Below are 16,572 nucleotides of genomic sequence, written 5' to 3' on the forward strand. Positions count from 1 at the left end.
GGGTAGCAGAGCCAATGGGATGAAGGTCCAGCAAATAGCTGGGACCACAGCTAGAACATGCACCTGGCTGCAAAAACTGCACCCCAGGCCAGTTGTATACTATCACCTGTAGTGTATACTTGGACGATGATGCTACCCAGTGAACTCCTTCAAAAGCAGGAAATGAGATGATTCACGGGTGTGTTTCCAGAACAGCTTAGCCCAGCCATACGTATGGCTTTGTGCATCCGTAGATATTTTTCAGTGGAGGTGCAGATTCCTTTACAAATTTTCCACGCAAAATTGCTTAATAGTAAATTTAAGTCCACAGATTACCAAGAAACTGTTCAAAAGAACAAGCAATAGAATAATCCAAAATAAAAATGATTAATTGCAGGTGAATGCAGACCTGAATGTGAAAAGCCTTTGAGGGATGAGCAGATGAGCATTCAGTTAGTAAACAAACAAAAACTTTTGTAAATAAATTACATCTCTTGTTCCCGCTATATTTCTAGTTTAATCAGTCTGGTTCACAATCTGCTTGGCTCTTATTTCTCTAGTGTTAGAAGATGATTCACTATAGGTATATTTCACAAGCTCCTGGCAGGTGTCTTGTTTTGAAAAGATGCAGTAGGATTTAATTTTTGAAATGCTGATTTTTTTCGATTTAACTGGGCAGTTCCATAGCTTTGATCAGGGAGAGTCCTTTTTAAATAGATTTGACTATTAGTATTCTTACTGTTGCCAATAATGACACAATATAACAGAACAATTAGTAGGGTAAATGAGGAAGAAAATGTTAGTGCTTGAGCACCATTTATAATGAAAAGTTGAGATTGCTTTTTGGAGGAAAGCAAGTGAAGATTTAGTAGGACCAGTGACAATTTCAGCTGTAAACTCCCATCAGTATCCTGTTCACATCAATGTTTTTGTCCTCCTTGAAACCATTGTTGAAAGCTCCTAATGTGTGTGTGGTCTCAAAGAGCACCAGGGCAGTCATGACCCGTTCTGCCAAAGGAGGGTGAACTGGCAGCAAGTTTTGAGTTTTGAACTCTTTGAGTTCAAGTTTTAGTCAACTGTCATAGCATAACTTGAGGATTTGTGCTCTTTCTACAGATTTTGGGTTGGAACCATAGCTGCTGCATTGTACACATTGACTCTGCAACTGGTTATTCCTTTTGCTTGTTTCAGGGAAGTGCTGGTGGGACTGGGATTTGAGTACAAACAAGTGTTCCCATATTTCACATTTTACATATCACGTCAGGATACTTTGAGCCAAATAGCTGTCAGTCAGAATATAACATTCCCCTTTCTTACTTGACAAACCTGGAGCTGAAGCTTCTGAGTTTGTCATGTGTATTGAAAACTGGACGTTCTGTCCCTGCGTTCCTACCTGAGGTCAGAGCTAGGGAAAAACATGCGAGAGGCAAGCAATCCAGCAAAGCCATGCTTTGTTTTCAAGATGATGTGGTAATTCAAGCAGAAGGGTCAAGGAGAAAGATTGCATTTCTAAATGAATTTTGGAAAAGGCACAAGCAATTCTGAATGTCATCTCACTGTTGCTACCAGTCTTCATTTGCACAGAAGTAAGCTCACATGGTTGTCCTCCACTTTGTTGCACAGGGAAGAAAGTATTCATCTCTTTGGCTAGGCTTGGATAACATTAGCCATTTACACAGCAGTGTTGAAGATGTGATTTATGCTGGCTGACAGAGTCCGGTATTCCCGGTGGACGTTAGGCGCTACTCTCTGAATGTCTACGAGAATTTCATGGTAGTCTGGCAGGTGTGCTGCAGTAGTCCTTGTCACAAAACCCTTAGAAGTTATTATATGAGACTGCTTTGGGTGGAAAATAAATCTCTTAGCTTATATGATGCCAGATTATGCAAATGAACACTCTTTACCTCTTGCTTATGCCTCAAAAGCTGTTAAGAAGTGTTGAATGGGTACTAACCACTATATACTTCTTAAAAAAAATTTCTTCCTCTCATTTCTATTTCTTTTCAGAAATGCCCATGCACATTGGTGCGTGTGTTATGGATGTGTGCTCATGCATACACTGTGTCTGCATACACTAGAAAAATCGAAACAAAGTTTGAAATATTTTTAAAAACCAAATCGAGTGATCCCCTTTGGACTTCATATCCTTTGTCATCCTGTTGTCACTTAAATATTTGTGGTTTTTCTGTCATGCCCATTAGATCTCAGGCTTGCTCAATGGCAGGACTTTCTGTCTCTGGTGCTGGGAGAGACCTGCATCAGCTGGTGTGGGGGTGACCTGCTTTTCATATGACATCTCTTTAGCACTTTTCCACTTGCTCTAGTTCCTGTCTGTTTATGTTTCTATACCGCTATCTCTTGTTTGGATTTACTCTAGCTGTTTTTCTTCCCATTATCTTCTTTTTTATTAGCCCACTTGTATCTGCCTTTGCTTTGCCCATCCCCATGGGTACAAACCTGGCACGTAGCACTGAGGTGTGTTGGCTGCAGTTTCTGAAAACAACATCTTGCCTCCTGTGAATTAATGGAAGATTTTTGAGTCTGTAAGGTGGTTTTTTTTTGTAATACTGATTTTCCTATAGGTACGAGATACAAATTCACTGGATTTAGTATATTTTTTCAAAATCGTGGTAATAGTGTTCCTTTTTGACAACACTTGGGATTTATTGGCTTATAAATTTTAACAGTCAGCTCTCTAATACCAGAAAGAAGTATATACTGAAGCCTGGCTAGAGGACCCTTTTCTGCAGGAAACAAGATTCAGTACCCCTACTGATGTAAATGTGTGAAGCATTTTCAGATCTTTTGCTCAAAGACTGTATGTTAAGTGGGAGCATCAATAATTAATAAGATGAGGTGCCTTTGGAAAGCAGATTATGAAAATAGAAAGAGAGAGATAGAGTCTGAGTAAATTCCAGCATTTCTTAGTTTAGTTACATGTACCTATTCTAATGTACTTATTTTTATCTTCTGTAACTGTTCTGTAACTTCTTTCCATTAACCGGTTGACCAAAGAGTGAATGAGAAATATTCTTGTTTTTCCTCACAACTTACATAGGCTTTCAGACTTGAAGAATCTTCTGAAATGCTAAACATACTCTGTGTTCGTTCCTTTGTTTCTAAGAACTTCTGCCCTGATCTAAGCAAAATTTTAAGTTTTTCTCCAGCAATGGGGAACAGACAGCTGGAGCAGAACTGTGCACTAACTTTTTGAATTGAACTAGGCTTTATGAAATGAAAAAGTAATGGGGATTCGTGGGTGCTATTAAGGAATTATGCAATCAAATTGTACACTACCTCACTGTCATTTAAAGAACTGTCTATCTCTCTGATACAGTGCCTTTTTTTCTTTCACTGTACCTGATAAAACTACTGCTATTTCTATACTTCTCAATAGTAGAAATATTTTCTTTTTACAAGAAAAGGTAAATCTTCTTCTGGCGCACTTCTGTGCAATGGGTCTCACTCCTACCTCGTTGAGCTGTGAATTTCCATTTTCCAACACTATTCCCTGACAAGTGTTTCAGTAACAGTCTTGTTTGCTTCCCTCTCAACCTCTGTACTTGTGCCAGTTCCTGTTATAGGTGAGGGAAAGTTAGATCAGTCTAGGTGAAGCAATTTCATTTTCCTTTTTGTCAGAACTTCCTTCTCTTGGACCTGAAACCTGAAAATAGCTGGGGAGCGGATTGTGAATTCTTTCTGAGTCTGGCCAAAGACCTTGCATTTGTATAAATATATTTTAAAACCTTTCAGTCCGTGTGATTATTTGCTTTAAATATTTGATATCTCCTCAGTAAAATTTTTGGAGCAAAGGCTGACATTTTGCAAGGTATATATTTGCACAACACCCAGTGTGAAGGGTTCCTTACTCACTTGCTCTTTATATGCAAAACAAAACTTAATGAAAATACAAGATCTCAAGTCATGGCTGAACAGGTCTCCGGTCAATCCAAATCAGACAAAACCAGAGATATCAAATTCACTGCTCAGTGGCCATTACCTCCCTCCACAGTAGCTCTGAAAGATTTCATCACATCCAATCTAGGATTAAGATCTCAAATTCAGAAAGTAGAAGATGTATCTCAATAATATGTTGAAAATTACATCATAGGCTAGACTTCTTATTTCATTTGGATTCAGTGGAACTATTTAGAACAATTCCACATATGGAAGTTGATAAGGAGTCTCTAAATCGAGCAGACATAAGATGGGTAAGTGTGCTGACCATATTATCAAATTCCTTGCTGAAGTTGCATAAGTTTGAATGATTGGTGCAACTGTGTTAATCATGGAGCAAGAAAAGGTCACTAAGACAACTTGTAATCATGCCATGACCATTAGTGATACTGAAAATCACCTTTCCCTTGAACCAGAGGTAGAAAGAGAGACTGTGAGGAAAAGAATATAGTCAGATTTTAGAAGACTTTTCAGCTTCCATGGAGGTCCTAAAAATGGGTTCTTCTCCCAGGGAGCATAAATTAACTTAACGAATGAAACAACCTCTCTAATCCCTTCAGTTCTTTTTCCCCTTTGAATTTTTTAAATTTTGTAACTCTAGTTCTCTACTGTCAGACAATTCTCCATCATATTTCCTTACAGAACACATTTAAAAATCATTTATGTTTGTTGATGCTGTTGGAAATGTACTAAGCATTTTGGCCTGCAGGCAATTTTCAAGCTGCTAAGTAGACAGATGAAGACCAGGACCACGTGCAAGGCAAGCAAAGAAACAGAATCTCAAGGCATCATTGGGAAAATGATGTAGAAAAGAGAGTTTATTAAGGACTCACAAAACTTCTAGAACTGATGGAGCACAGAGAGGAAGGATGGATCCACAGTAGACAAAAATGGAACCTAGTTGCTGACGCTCCAAAAAGGAAAAAAAAGTTATGGAGCATTCTTCAAATGGGGAAACCAATAGGTATAGAAGAGCATGTGGTTCAGCTTGGTATATCGTGAAGGGATGATGTAAAAAACAACCTCATAAGCTACAAACAGGGATAGGACATCAAAAGAGAAAACTGCAGAGAGTGAAGCAGAAATAACCCCAGTTAAAGACAACATGTAAAAATAGATGCTAAGACTCAGGCAAAATGCCTTCTTTAAAATGGCAATATCCTAGAGAAACTAGCATGAGTGACCTGGTCATAAATCAGGATCAATAGTATACAAGCACCTCAGAAACTTGGTGAAAAATAATCAGAGACATAGTATTCTCAAGGTACATTTTACAGTAGGCAGAGTAGGTGATACAAGTAGATGTTAAAGAAAGCATAAAGTCTGCCATCTGCATGCAAATACAACAGAGAATCTCCGTCAGTCATAGCTTTTCAGCTGGCTCTGTACATACTGAATTAATGGCATGATGGAGGGTAGAGCAGGGACTCAGTATTTAGGGAGTGACTCATCTCAGCTACACCTGAGTTAGTTATCCCAGGCTCTCTTTATAGTTAATAGAGAGAACTGATGCTTCTCAGGAGCGATTCCTCTCATCTTTGTGTGGTCTAAACTGAAGCAATGAATCCTATCTTAAAAGCACCCTCTTTTCACTGATTTAAGGGAGTGACCAACTCAGATGCAGATCTTCACAGTACAGAAGTATAAACTGTGGTGAATGAATATCAATTTAAACGTTTAGCCAGTGCATCCCATTCCATCGTGTTGTCTACATAAGCTACAAAAAAGTAAAGTGACAGGAGATGACTCTTGCACACCCTTCAATACCTTCTAGGACCAGCTACTCAGAAAACCGAGAGGAGAAAAAACAGCTCTTGGTTTGGATCTGAGCAGTGGACTCAGTCTGGTGCCAGATGTAAATACAGGCAGCTACTGTGTAACGGTCCACAAAGCACACACAAACCCAAATCCCTTCACAGGATAATTCTCAGCAATAATATAATTTCAAGAATGGAACTAGAAGAATGGAGGCAGCTTAGCTGAAGTGAAATAAAAAATAACAGCTCTGGCTGTAAATCTTGTCGGGGGATTTACAGGCACACACTGGAGGCTACATTACAAAAAACGTTCAGAAAAGACAAAAAGTCCCAGCGTGGTTGAGTTGCAGAACAAAAGGGGGTATTAGAAGTAAAAAGACAGTTTTCCCAAAAGTTAGTCACATCTGAATGATTAAAATATAGAGGAAACCACATTCCGGCAATTTAAGGGAAATATAAACCCAGGATAAGGCAGAACAAAGATATTCTGAAGAGCAGCTTGATAAAAAAAATCGCATTTTGATTCATATAAGCGTGGCTGAAGTTTTCTCCTGGTTTATTTTGATTCCACCTTTCATAAAGGCTGCAGTCTGCTGCAGTCTAGCAATGGAATTATGACAGAGTCTCTAAATATTGTTTGGAGAAAGATAACTCTGATGGGATTTCAGAGCCTCAGTGCAGACTAGTGAATGATGTTCAGTTCCACTTGCAAAGGAGAACCTGTTTTGCTAGGGCTCTTTCTAGTGGTTTTATAAATGCACAAAAAGGAATGGAAAAACTTCTTAAGTATCCTCATCTTTATAGGAAAAGAAGGAAGAAACCACTCTTCTTGAAAATGAGGTTTAATTTTCCCCCCTTTAATTTTAAGCGTCCTTTATAATAGCTCCTGAACGTGTCATCTAGGTAATTACAGGACTTATTTTAAAAGTATTGCTTAAAAGGATGCTGCCATAATTATATGCACCTGAAGCTTTTCAAGACATAAATTGCTGGCTACACTCCTAATAAAAGGCAGACTGTCAAGAGGTGTCCCAAATCATTGGGTTAATGACTTCAGGTCAGCAGGCCTTTTAAAAGGTATAATTAATGTCTCTAGTTAAAGGTATAGCTATAGTTCCAGCTGGGACTAATATTATGTATTAATTAGGTCACAGAAAAACTGTGATGCCAAATCACACTTAAAACCTTCAGAACCAGAAGAGAACTGTTGTAATTTGTATTTATGCTTGCTAAGGGCTGTGTGTGTAAATTCTCCTGACTGGAGTTGGTCTCCTGATTTGTTGCATCTGAGGTTATTTTTTTATCCTTTCCTGCGTGATTTCTTTAAGGAAATAGATGCTTGGGAAGTTCATTCTTAATGAACGGCATGTGAGTGACACTGGTGGTGATTGCTCTGCTCACCGTGCTGAGCAGGGTGACATTTATTTTACTTTGCAACACATTGCCTGCTCATCTGCCCCTAGATCTGCTAGGGGTTTTTTTGGGTTAGTGTGAGAGACATCTCTTTTTTGGATCCAGTTCTCCTGTTGGGAATGTGGACAGATGCAACAACTCTTTTAAAGATGAAGGACCCCTGCATAATGTCACAAAGCTTTCCCCCATTAGAGACTGGTCTACCATAGACGGCCTTAACTGGGGCTCATTGGGAAGCTGGGCACAGCGCTGCCCTGAGTCCCCTCTAACTATACCATGTTTTTTCTTTTCCTGTTAAAATCTCTGAGTTCTGTGGGCAACAAAATGTCTTTCTGGGAAAATCCTTCTGGTAGGTATATGATCTTGTACATTTTTTTTGCAACAGATTCACTCTTTGTAGTATGCTCAATTAAATGTCAGATGTTAAAACCGTTAAGATACTCAAGCATGTGATTAATCGCATGATTTCAACAGAACATATATGTGTAAAATCAAGCCTTTTCCCTTCTTAGGATTTTTTTTTTTTTGTTGGTGATGCCTTAGCTTTCTCTCTGGTCACAGATAGGAAAAAAGCTATTACAATATAGCTCTATTGTAGTAACAAATGGACTGTGAAGGGTATAAAAGCTCAGGCTTTCCCTCTTCCCCAAACCCTCAGGGATGCTTCTTTCTCAGTGATGCCAGAAGTGGACTATCACAATACTAAGTCTAAATAGTCCTAGATGTATTGGGACTAATAGAGCCAGACTTCCAATGGATTTGTGGATCATGGTTGGCTGATGTCTCAGTTATATTAGACTAGGGATGTAGTCTGACCACACCTCATGCTAGATATCCAAGAGAGAAAGAAAAAAGTAGATGAGGGAGCTGGAGGAGAAAGGGTCTGTGAGTACTCCAATTGAGAGGAACTTGAAAATATATATTTCAGATGTTTGAAAAATTGTGAGTAAAATTTTGACCAAAACCCAAATCGTCTGGCATGAATAGGACATTGATTCTAGTTTAGCGTTCCCCATGGTTGGAGCTTCCACAGTGTTTTCCCTGGTACAAATTCTGTGATGTTTAAATTGCTGAGCTAATGATGCAGCCTTTCATCTAGTACAAGCACTTGAAGAGCCTTACTTCTCTGTCTCTCTGTGTATTTCCGTATGCTATTTTGGAGCTTTGGTACATCTACAGTGCCAGCTGAAAGCACTGGTGATCTCAAAAATCACTAGGAAAGGACAGATGTATTTGTTCTGAACCTGTAACTCCTGTTTCTTTAGGAAACCTGGCCAAAGCAGTGCTACTTGGTGAGGAAGTAGACATCTGTTTTGTTCTTTTCATAGTTTCATAAGCATTTTAGCTGAAGAATGTGTTTTTCAATATAAGTTGACTAATGTATATTTTTTTCTGGAATTTGTACAGCCAGTACTCATTTTTACTGGAAGGTTACACCTTAACAACTTTATTAACAGCTATGAATCTGACCGATTTTCGTGATTCTGCTCTATTGAAGTTAGACGTAGGAGGCCCATTTGTGGCAAATGTAGTTGATGAGCAAACAGAGGAATACATTGTAGTACAAATCAGCCAGACTGAAGACGCTGGATCAAGGAGGAGACACCAGCAGCAGGTGATGGTCTTTAAATTTTCTTTCACTCTTTCTGAAATGTGTTTTATCACTTTTATTTCCATCACTATTGTGTCGATTAAGTGGTTGTGCTTTTCCCTGCTGTGAAGTGTGTCAACGTCAGCATTAAAAAACTTATTCTAATAAGGGTAAAGTTACATTTTCGTTTGTCTTTATAAGATTTCCTTTAGCTTCCTGTGTTAAAATTTTGTAAAACTTATGCCACTTGACTGACACTTAAAATGGAAGTTCTTGTGTTTAAAATTGGCAACGTTTCAAAAGTTGTGTTAGAAGGAAGAAACAAGTGCTAAGTGCCTTTTTGCACTCACTGAAATACATTTTCACATTTTGTTGCAAATTATTTTCTCAAACGTGTCACATTTATTTGCTTTATTTCTCTTAAGGCTTTCTCATTGTTGATGTTGTTTGTTACAAGTTCCTGCTGCTCTCTCCCAGAGAACTTGGTGAAGGAGGATCTTCTACTGCCTGTCATTGTAAATCATTGAAAAATAAAAATAAGCTTCATCATTTAATAAATGACATTGACATACGAACAACTGCCTCTCATTCTGTATACGTGACAGGATGGCCTGCCTCTACCAGTGACAGCACAGCTGAACAATACCATCAGAATTCCCGCTTACACCCAATCTCACAGTCTGCAGCAAAAGATTAATCCCACTACCTCAGCATGGTGAACAATACCATAATGGCAATTACTCTCTTAAACCACACACCCCCATGATGAGGAGGCTGCTGTAACCTGTGCTGCAGGAGAGAGAAGAAAGAGGAATAAAACCGTAGATCAGAGACATGTCACTTTCACTGACTTTTATTAATATTGCCAAATGTGACTCTCTTGCAGGTGGTATACAACTGGTCTCTACCCTTAAGTTCAAGAAGAAATCAGCAAATCATCACAACTAGAACCTTTCAGATACCAAACAGGTTGGCTAAGAGACTGAGAAATGATCTATTGAAGTAATAGTTTACATAGACTTGACTATGAAGGAATAGATAATGTTTTAAAAATAATCTATCATTGCCTGTTTCAGAGGGGCAGGAAAGGATGACTTCTTGTTGCTTTTTAAATGGATTTACAAGGCTGGTTTGTACTTGAGGTACTTTCCAAACAATGCTATTTAAAGAGATAGAGTGAAAATGTTTGAAAAGTTGCTTGCAATTGTAAAGATATAACACATATACATATATTTATAGGTACTCAATATAAAATTAATGCATAAATAAAACGAATGGTATTTCATTCCAGAAATAAGCAAAACTTCTCTTTCTTTCACCAGAGGCACCATCTTCATAAACATTCAAGCTTTCCTACAGGAGCCTGGAAGTGTTCCTCTCTCCATGAAGCATCAATACCTTCAGGCAAATATAGAGGCACAAGTAACAATTGCGTCCATCATCTTAGTAGGTGTCTACGTGCTGATCGTACTGGAAGTAAGCCAGTTTTGCACTTTGATTTTATTTTTCCCCAACATTGTAAATGGAGCACAAGGAAGGGTTTCATTCTTGGGCTTTAATATACTTTTAAAATGTGTACATGAATCCTTGCTGTACCATCAGTGTTGCTAATGGCATGAATAAGATATGTGCAAGGAAATTGTTCTGAATTGTTACTAATTTTGGCAAGTTATATTAACATTACAGTGATCTTGTGTATTTTTCTATTAGGACCTATTAGTGTTTTAATATTTTAACAGGATTATAGTTTGGCTGTGAGAGTGAAAATCACTCTTGGTTATAAAAGGTGCAGAAAATCTGTTTTTAAGTTAATTATTTTTAAAGATAAGGTAAAAGAAAAAAAAGCTTTGGTTATTTCCTTCTCTAAGGCACCTCAAACCATGAATTTAGTGTACTTTTAAAAGGCTAAACCAAACACGCTTTTTAATGAGTGACATTTAGAAATTCCTTTACTGTATTATTTAAAACGGAAATGGAGTCTGAGTTAACATGAAGAAGTTAAGGGACAGGGAACTTTAAACATATATAGCAACATCATTCCAAAGCCTTGAGGTACGAAACCCAATAAAAATGCATTGCATCAGCAATATGGATGGAAAACACGTCAGAAACAGCACAGGGCTCCAACTGACTCCTTTGAACTGAAAATGCTTACTGTCTGATTATCTTGAAATAAAGAACAGATATGGGGGGGAACAGTGTGTTGTTGGTTTTTTTTTTTTTTTTTTTATTCATGTGAACATCCACACTGCCAATGAATTCTCCAACTTGAATCACACCTGATTTCCACTAGTATGAAACAGAGAAGTGAATCAAATCAAGTCTACAAGGTGCTCATAGTAAGAAGGGGAAGATGACTGGCCTGGGAGCTGAACAGGGAGCTTTTGCTGGGACTCAGGAGAGCTTACCACTTTTGGAAGAAGAGTTGGGATCTCGTTAGGTCACGCAGACAGGAAATTAGAAAGGCGAAAGCCCAGCTAGAATGCAATCTGGCCACTGTCATGAGAGAGAAGAAAAAAATGTTTTTACAAATCTATTAATGACAAAAAGAGAGCCAAGGAGAATCTCCATCCTTTATTGGACGTGTGTGTGGGGGGGAACATTGCCACCAAGGCCGAGGAAAAGGCTGAGGTACTTAACGCCTTATTTGCCTCAGTCTTTAATAGTCAGAGCAGTTATCCTCAGGGGACTCAGCACCCTGAGCTGGAAGACAGGGGCAGAGAGCAGGATAACCCCCCCATAGTCCAAGAGGAAGCAGTTAATGACCTGCTACGCCACCTGGATGCTCACAAGTCTATGGGACCAGATAGGATCCACCTGAGGGTACTGAGGGAGCTGGCAGAGGAGCTTACCAAGCCACTCTCCATCATTTACCAGCAGTCCTGGTTAACAGGGGAGGTCCCGGACGACTGGAGGCTTGCCACAGTGACGCCCATCTACAAGAAGGGCCAGAAGGAGGATCCGGGGAACTACAGGCCGGTCAGTCTGACCTCGGTGCTGGGGAAGATCATGGAGCGGTTCATCTTGAGGGCGCTCACAAGCCATTTGCGGGACAACCAGGGGATCAGGCCCAGCCAGCATGGGTTCATGAAAGGCAGGTCCTGCTTGACCAACCTGATCTCCTTCTATGACCAGGTGACCCGCCTAGTGGATGAGGGAAAGGCTGTGGATGTGGTCTACCTGGACTTCAGTAAAGCCTTTGACACTGTCTCCCACAGCATTCTCCTAGAGAAGCTGGCGGCTCACCGCTTAGACAGGTACACTCTTCGTTGGGTAAAAAACTGGCTGGATGGCCGGGCCCAGAGAGTTGTGGTCAACGGAATTAAATGCAGTTGGCGGCTGGTCATGAGCGGTGTTCTCCAGGGCTCAGTTTTGGGGCCAGTCTTGTTCAATATCTTTACGATCTGGATGAGGGGATTGAGTGCTCCCTCAGTAAGTTTGCAGAAGACCCCAAGCTGGGCGGGAGTGTTGATCTGCTCGAGGGTAGGAAGGCTCTGCAGAGGGATCAGGACAGGCTGGATCAATGGGCTGAGATCAGCTGTATGAGGTTCAACAAGGCCAAGTGCTGGGTCCTGTACTTGGGTCACAACAACCCCAGGCAACGCTACAGAGTGGCTGGAAAGCTGCCTGTCGGAAAAGGACCTGGGGGTGCTGATTGACAGCCGGCTGAACATGAGCCGGCAGTGTGCCCAGGTGGCCAAGAAGGCCAACAGCAGAAATAGTGTGGCCAGCAGGACTAGGGAAGTGATCGTGCTTCTGTACTCGGCACTGGTGAGGCTGCACCTCGAATACTGTGTTCAGTTTTGGGCCCCTCACTACAAGAAAGACATTGAGGTGCTGGAGCGTGTCCAGAGAAGGGCAATGAAGCTGATGAAGGGTCTTATGTGGAAGTCTTACGAGGAGTGGCTGAGGGAACTGGGACTGTTTAGTCTGGAGAAGAGGAGGCTGAGGGGAAACCTCATCGCGCTCTACAACTACCTGAAAGGAGATTGTAGCGAGGTGGGTGTTGGTCTCTTCTCCCAAGTAATAAGCGAGAGGATGAGAGGAAATGGCCTCAAGTTGTGCCAAGGGAGGTTTAGATTGGATATTAGGAAAAAATTCTTTACTGAAAGAGTGGTCAAGCCTTGGACCAGGTTGCCCAGGGAAGTGGTTGAGTCACCATCCCTGGAAGTATTTAAAAGGCGTGTAGATGAGGCGCTTAGGGACATGGTGTAGTGGGCATGGTGGTGTTGGGTTGATTGTTGGACTCGATGACCTTAAGGGTCTTTTCCAACCTTCCAATTCTATGATTCTGTGAAATATGTCCAGCATGCTGATTTTTCTTCCACATCTCTTGCATATTTTAAGCTTTTCATCCTGTTACCCATTGAAATGGTAAGATAGTTGAACACCTTCTAATCAAATATCAATAATGGGTGTACACAGCATGATAGATGTTTTAGACATTTAGATTATGTCGATCAGCAATGGTGATTTATTTAAGAAGCTAAAAATGCCTCTATATACTTCATAAATGAGCAAAGAGATATAGTATTGTGTGAAGGGGGATTGGGCTAGGTTTTACTATAAATATGTGTAGGCATGCAGCACAACACCAAAATAATCTTAATACTTTTACATGCAGCTTTTATTTAAAAAAAACCCCAACTATGCAACCCTTTAGCAATTGCGAAAACATCAGGTTTTTAAGGTATGTAAAAGGTGGTTTTGTGTTTGCATCCTAGAAAACTGCTTTGGAACAATTCATGTGTAAATGGAAATAAAGGCTTGAAACTGAAAAGCAAAGTCAAGGAAAGCATGCATTTTTGTCCTAGTTTCGGCTGGGATAGGGTTAAATTTCTTCCTAGTGCTGTGTTTTGGATTTAGTATGAGGAGAATGTTGATAACACACTGATGTTTTCAGTCGTTGCTAAGTGCCCTCCTAGTCCAAGGGCAGCTCCTGTGCCTACTGACTGAGCTAGGTACACAAGATGGGAGGGAACATAATCAAGACAGCCAGCCCAGCTGGCCAATGGGGTATTCCATACCATGTGACGTCATGCTCAGTATATGAATGGTAGGCGTGATCCAGGAAGTAGCGATCGCTACTTGGTTATCGGTCAGCGTGGGTGGTGAGCAATTGCATTGTGCATCACTCATTTTGTATATTCTATCATTATTTATTATCATTATTCTCCCTTTTCTGTTTTATTAAACTGTCTTTATCTCAACCCACGAGTTTTTCTCACTCTTACCCTTCCGATTCTCTCCCCGTCCCACTGGGGGGGCGGGGGGAGTGAGTGAGCGGCTGCATGGTATTTGGCTGCCTGCCAGGTTAAACCACGACAATTTTCCTGTTGTTTCTAAGAAAAAGCTTTAAAACAACTCATTAGTTTATTGTTTCTGTGAAAAGATAAAGGAAAAATTTCTATTGGCAGAAAAATTATTTCTGCAAATTCAAAGGTAGAAATAGATACTTATAAGTAAACTTTTTTGAATTTTAAAATGTGGAAAGTCACCTATTGCATCATGATGTTAGCTGTTTTCTCCATAACATCTGTAGGAATGACAAATGTTACAACCAGAGTAAATTTTAAACTGTAAATATATAAGCTGGAAATAACTATCACAGAAACAAAACTTGACAGTTTCTTGGTACCCTTGTGGATCTCTTGCAAGAGATGGATGTTAATATTGTTAGAATATGTAATAGTGACTTACCTTATATTCAGTATTTATAACTTTAATGCCTGAAGTCTTGCTTTCTCAACACATTGCACTCTCTATTCTATTAGCAGTTATCACTGTTAGAGAAATCAATCGGTGTTGCTGCAGGAACGATCTCTCATGGATTTTCACCTTCAGTGTCACTGCTCCCCATCTTTTATCAGTCTTTATTACTTTCCTGTGTTTTATTCGTTGTCATTGGCAATACAGGTTCAACTTCAGACAATGTGGACATCCAAACAACTTTTAGAGCTATATTTTCACATATTTTCTTATAATGATGAAGAAAGAGGAAGGATTTTATCTGTTACAACTTAAAAGAACCACCTGAAGGCATGCCTCTTGCTCCTCCTGCACAGCCCTTTTCCCCAAACATGAATCTTAGATCTTGTGCCCACAACCTCCTCAACCCCACTGTCATCATCTTTTAATCCTTCCTTCCCCTTCTCCCCTTGCCCTTTCCTACCTTAGTTACCAGGCAGTGTGCAGGAGAACAGGCTGCAAGAGCTTCTGCTTCCTGCAGATACAGATGATAGGAAAAGCTGATGAAGTAAGAGGTTCCAGCTGGAAACTGCATTTACTGTAAACTGTCATCTTCTCCAAACTTGCACCACTGAAAAGACACAGGGTAAATTCTGCTTTGAGGCAGCCGTTTGTCTCTATGTTGGCATCAAATTTCCAGGAGGCCAATGTATGTCAAGTACCAGTCCTTGGTGGAGAAGTCTTACTGTCTCAGGATGTGCCATTCTTCAGAAAACACATTAAGCTGTTGAACTTCGTTTCTTTAGACATTTATTTTAAGTGTTGTTTCTTTTGAAACTGATTACGTGTTACTCATTCATAAAATACAAATATGTTTCTGGTAAAAGAAGATGCCTCCTTTTCCTCTTTAGTTTCTAATGTTTTTTTTTTATGCTTACTACAAATATGAATATTTTCTTACTTCACAATCCTACTCTACCCCTTGAAATTTTGGTATATTGCTTTTAACTCTTTTTAGATGGACATCTCTTAGTTACATTTTCTGTTTGGGGTTTTTTCTTTTTTTCGCCATGTAATCATCCTTTCCTTCAGTAACTAGACATTCATTCTCTTGAAATTGATTTTTTTTTTCTCTCAAATATCAATCAGTTCCCTCTTTGCATTTCAGTCTTCTGTTCCCTCCCCTTCTCCTAGAGGAAAAAGGAGAAAAAAATTCTTGTGGTATTTTGAATTAATCTGATCTATACTATTTTATAGACTTGTCGAGAACAATGAAGTATTATTTCATTTTGTTCTTGGAATCCTACACTGCACAGGAAATTAAAACAAGTGTATGTTTAAAAAAAAAAAGTGTGCCAGGTTTACCTTTGTTGATGTCAGTTCTACCATCTCTACCATCTGACTCTTCAGGATTACTGAGCAACGTAGGTAAGATGGGTTATAAGTATGTTTTCACATTGGTCTACAGGGACATCTGGTGTAAAGTGCTGATGTACAGAGTTCTGCGCTGATGTTGCTGTACTAAATTAGTTCACAATGTATTTCAAGACAGGCTCTTTCTAGTTTTGACCCTCAAAATGTGTAACCTCTTTTGATTGAGAACTTGAAAAAAAATTCAAACAAAAAAACCTTAGAAAATTTAATTTTTACACTTTTCTGCTCCAAACATCTTTGTTCTTTCAGCTAAGAGTGCGTTTTGTCTTTTGCCTTCTTTGATTTCCATTCCTTTTCCAGCAAAGCCTTTTTCTATGTATATAACTGAGTGACTATTTACACCCCATTCAGTCAGATTCAATAAGCAGATGGCGTATGGTTGTTTCTGGTGCTACAGCATAGTCAAGGAAAAAAAGAGTGGATAAAATCTCATTGTTTCTTCTTTGCAATACTATAAGATATCTTTGATTTCTCCCCTTTTTCCTGTGTAGGTATACATAGAGAATGGGATAATACACTGGTTACCCTGGAAAGAAATCTATCTGCCTACCTATATCTTAAAAGAGCTGTTAATATTATAAAGTTTTATTGGTATTTAGAAAAGTTTCTTGAGTTCATAAAGCTCTTATTAGTAATTATTAACTGCATATTTGCAGCTATGTTGGAGCTGCATTAATTAGAAATACGTAAGAATGTTAAACATTTATTATTAAAGGACAGAGCTCATTATTTTGAATGAATTATTGTGTGTAC

General features: G+C 39.4%; 1 protein-coding gene across 1 annotated transcript in view; it reads left to right on the forward strand.

The window, feature by feature from the left end:
* Positions 1-16,572, forward strand: part of OCA2 (OCA2 melanosomal transmembrane protein) — a 192,438-nt gene that overhangs the window by 29,013 nt on the left and 146,853 nt on the right. Inside the window, exons 6-8 of the mRNA XM_075136354.1 lie at positions 8,564-8,721; positions 9,584-9,666; positions 10,020-10,173. Coding sequence (XP_074992455.1) covers positions 8,564-8,721; positions 9,584-9,666; positions 10,020-10,173 — 395 coding nt within the window. The remainder of the gene's footprint in view (positions 1-8,563; positions 8,722-9,583; positions 9,667-10,019; positions 10,174-16,572) is intronic.

The sequence above is a fragment of the Calonectris borealis genome, chromosome 1 (genome assembly GCF_964195595.1).
Source record: "Calonectris borealis chromosome 1, bCalBor7.hap1.2, whole genome shotgun sequence".
Classification (NCBI taxonomy): domain Eukaryota; kingdom Metazoa; phylum Chordata; class Aves; order Procellariiformes; family Procellariidae; genus Calonectris; species Calonectris borealis.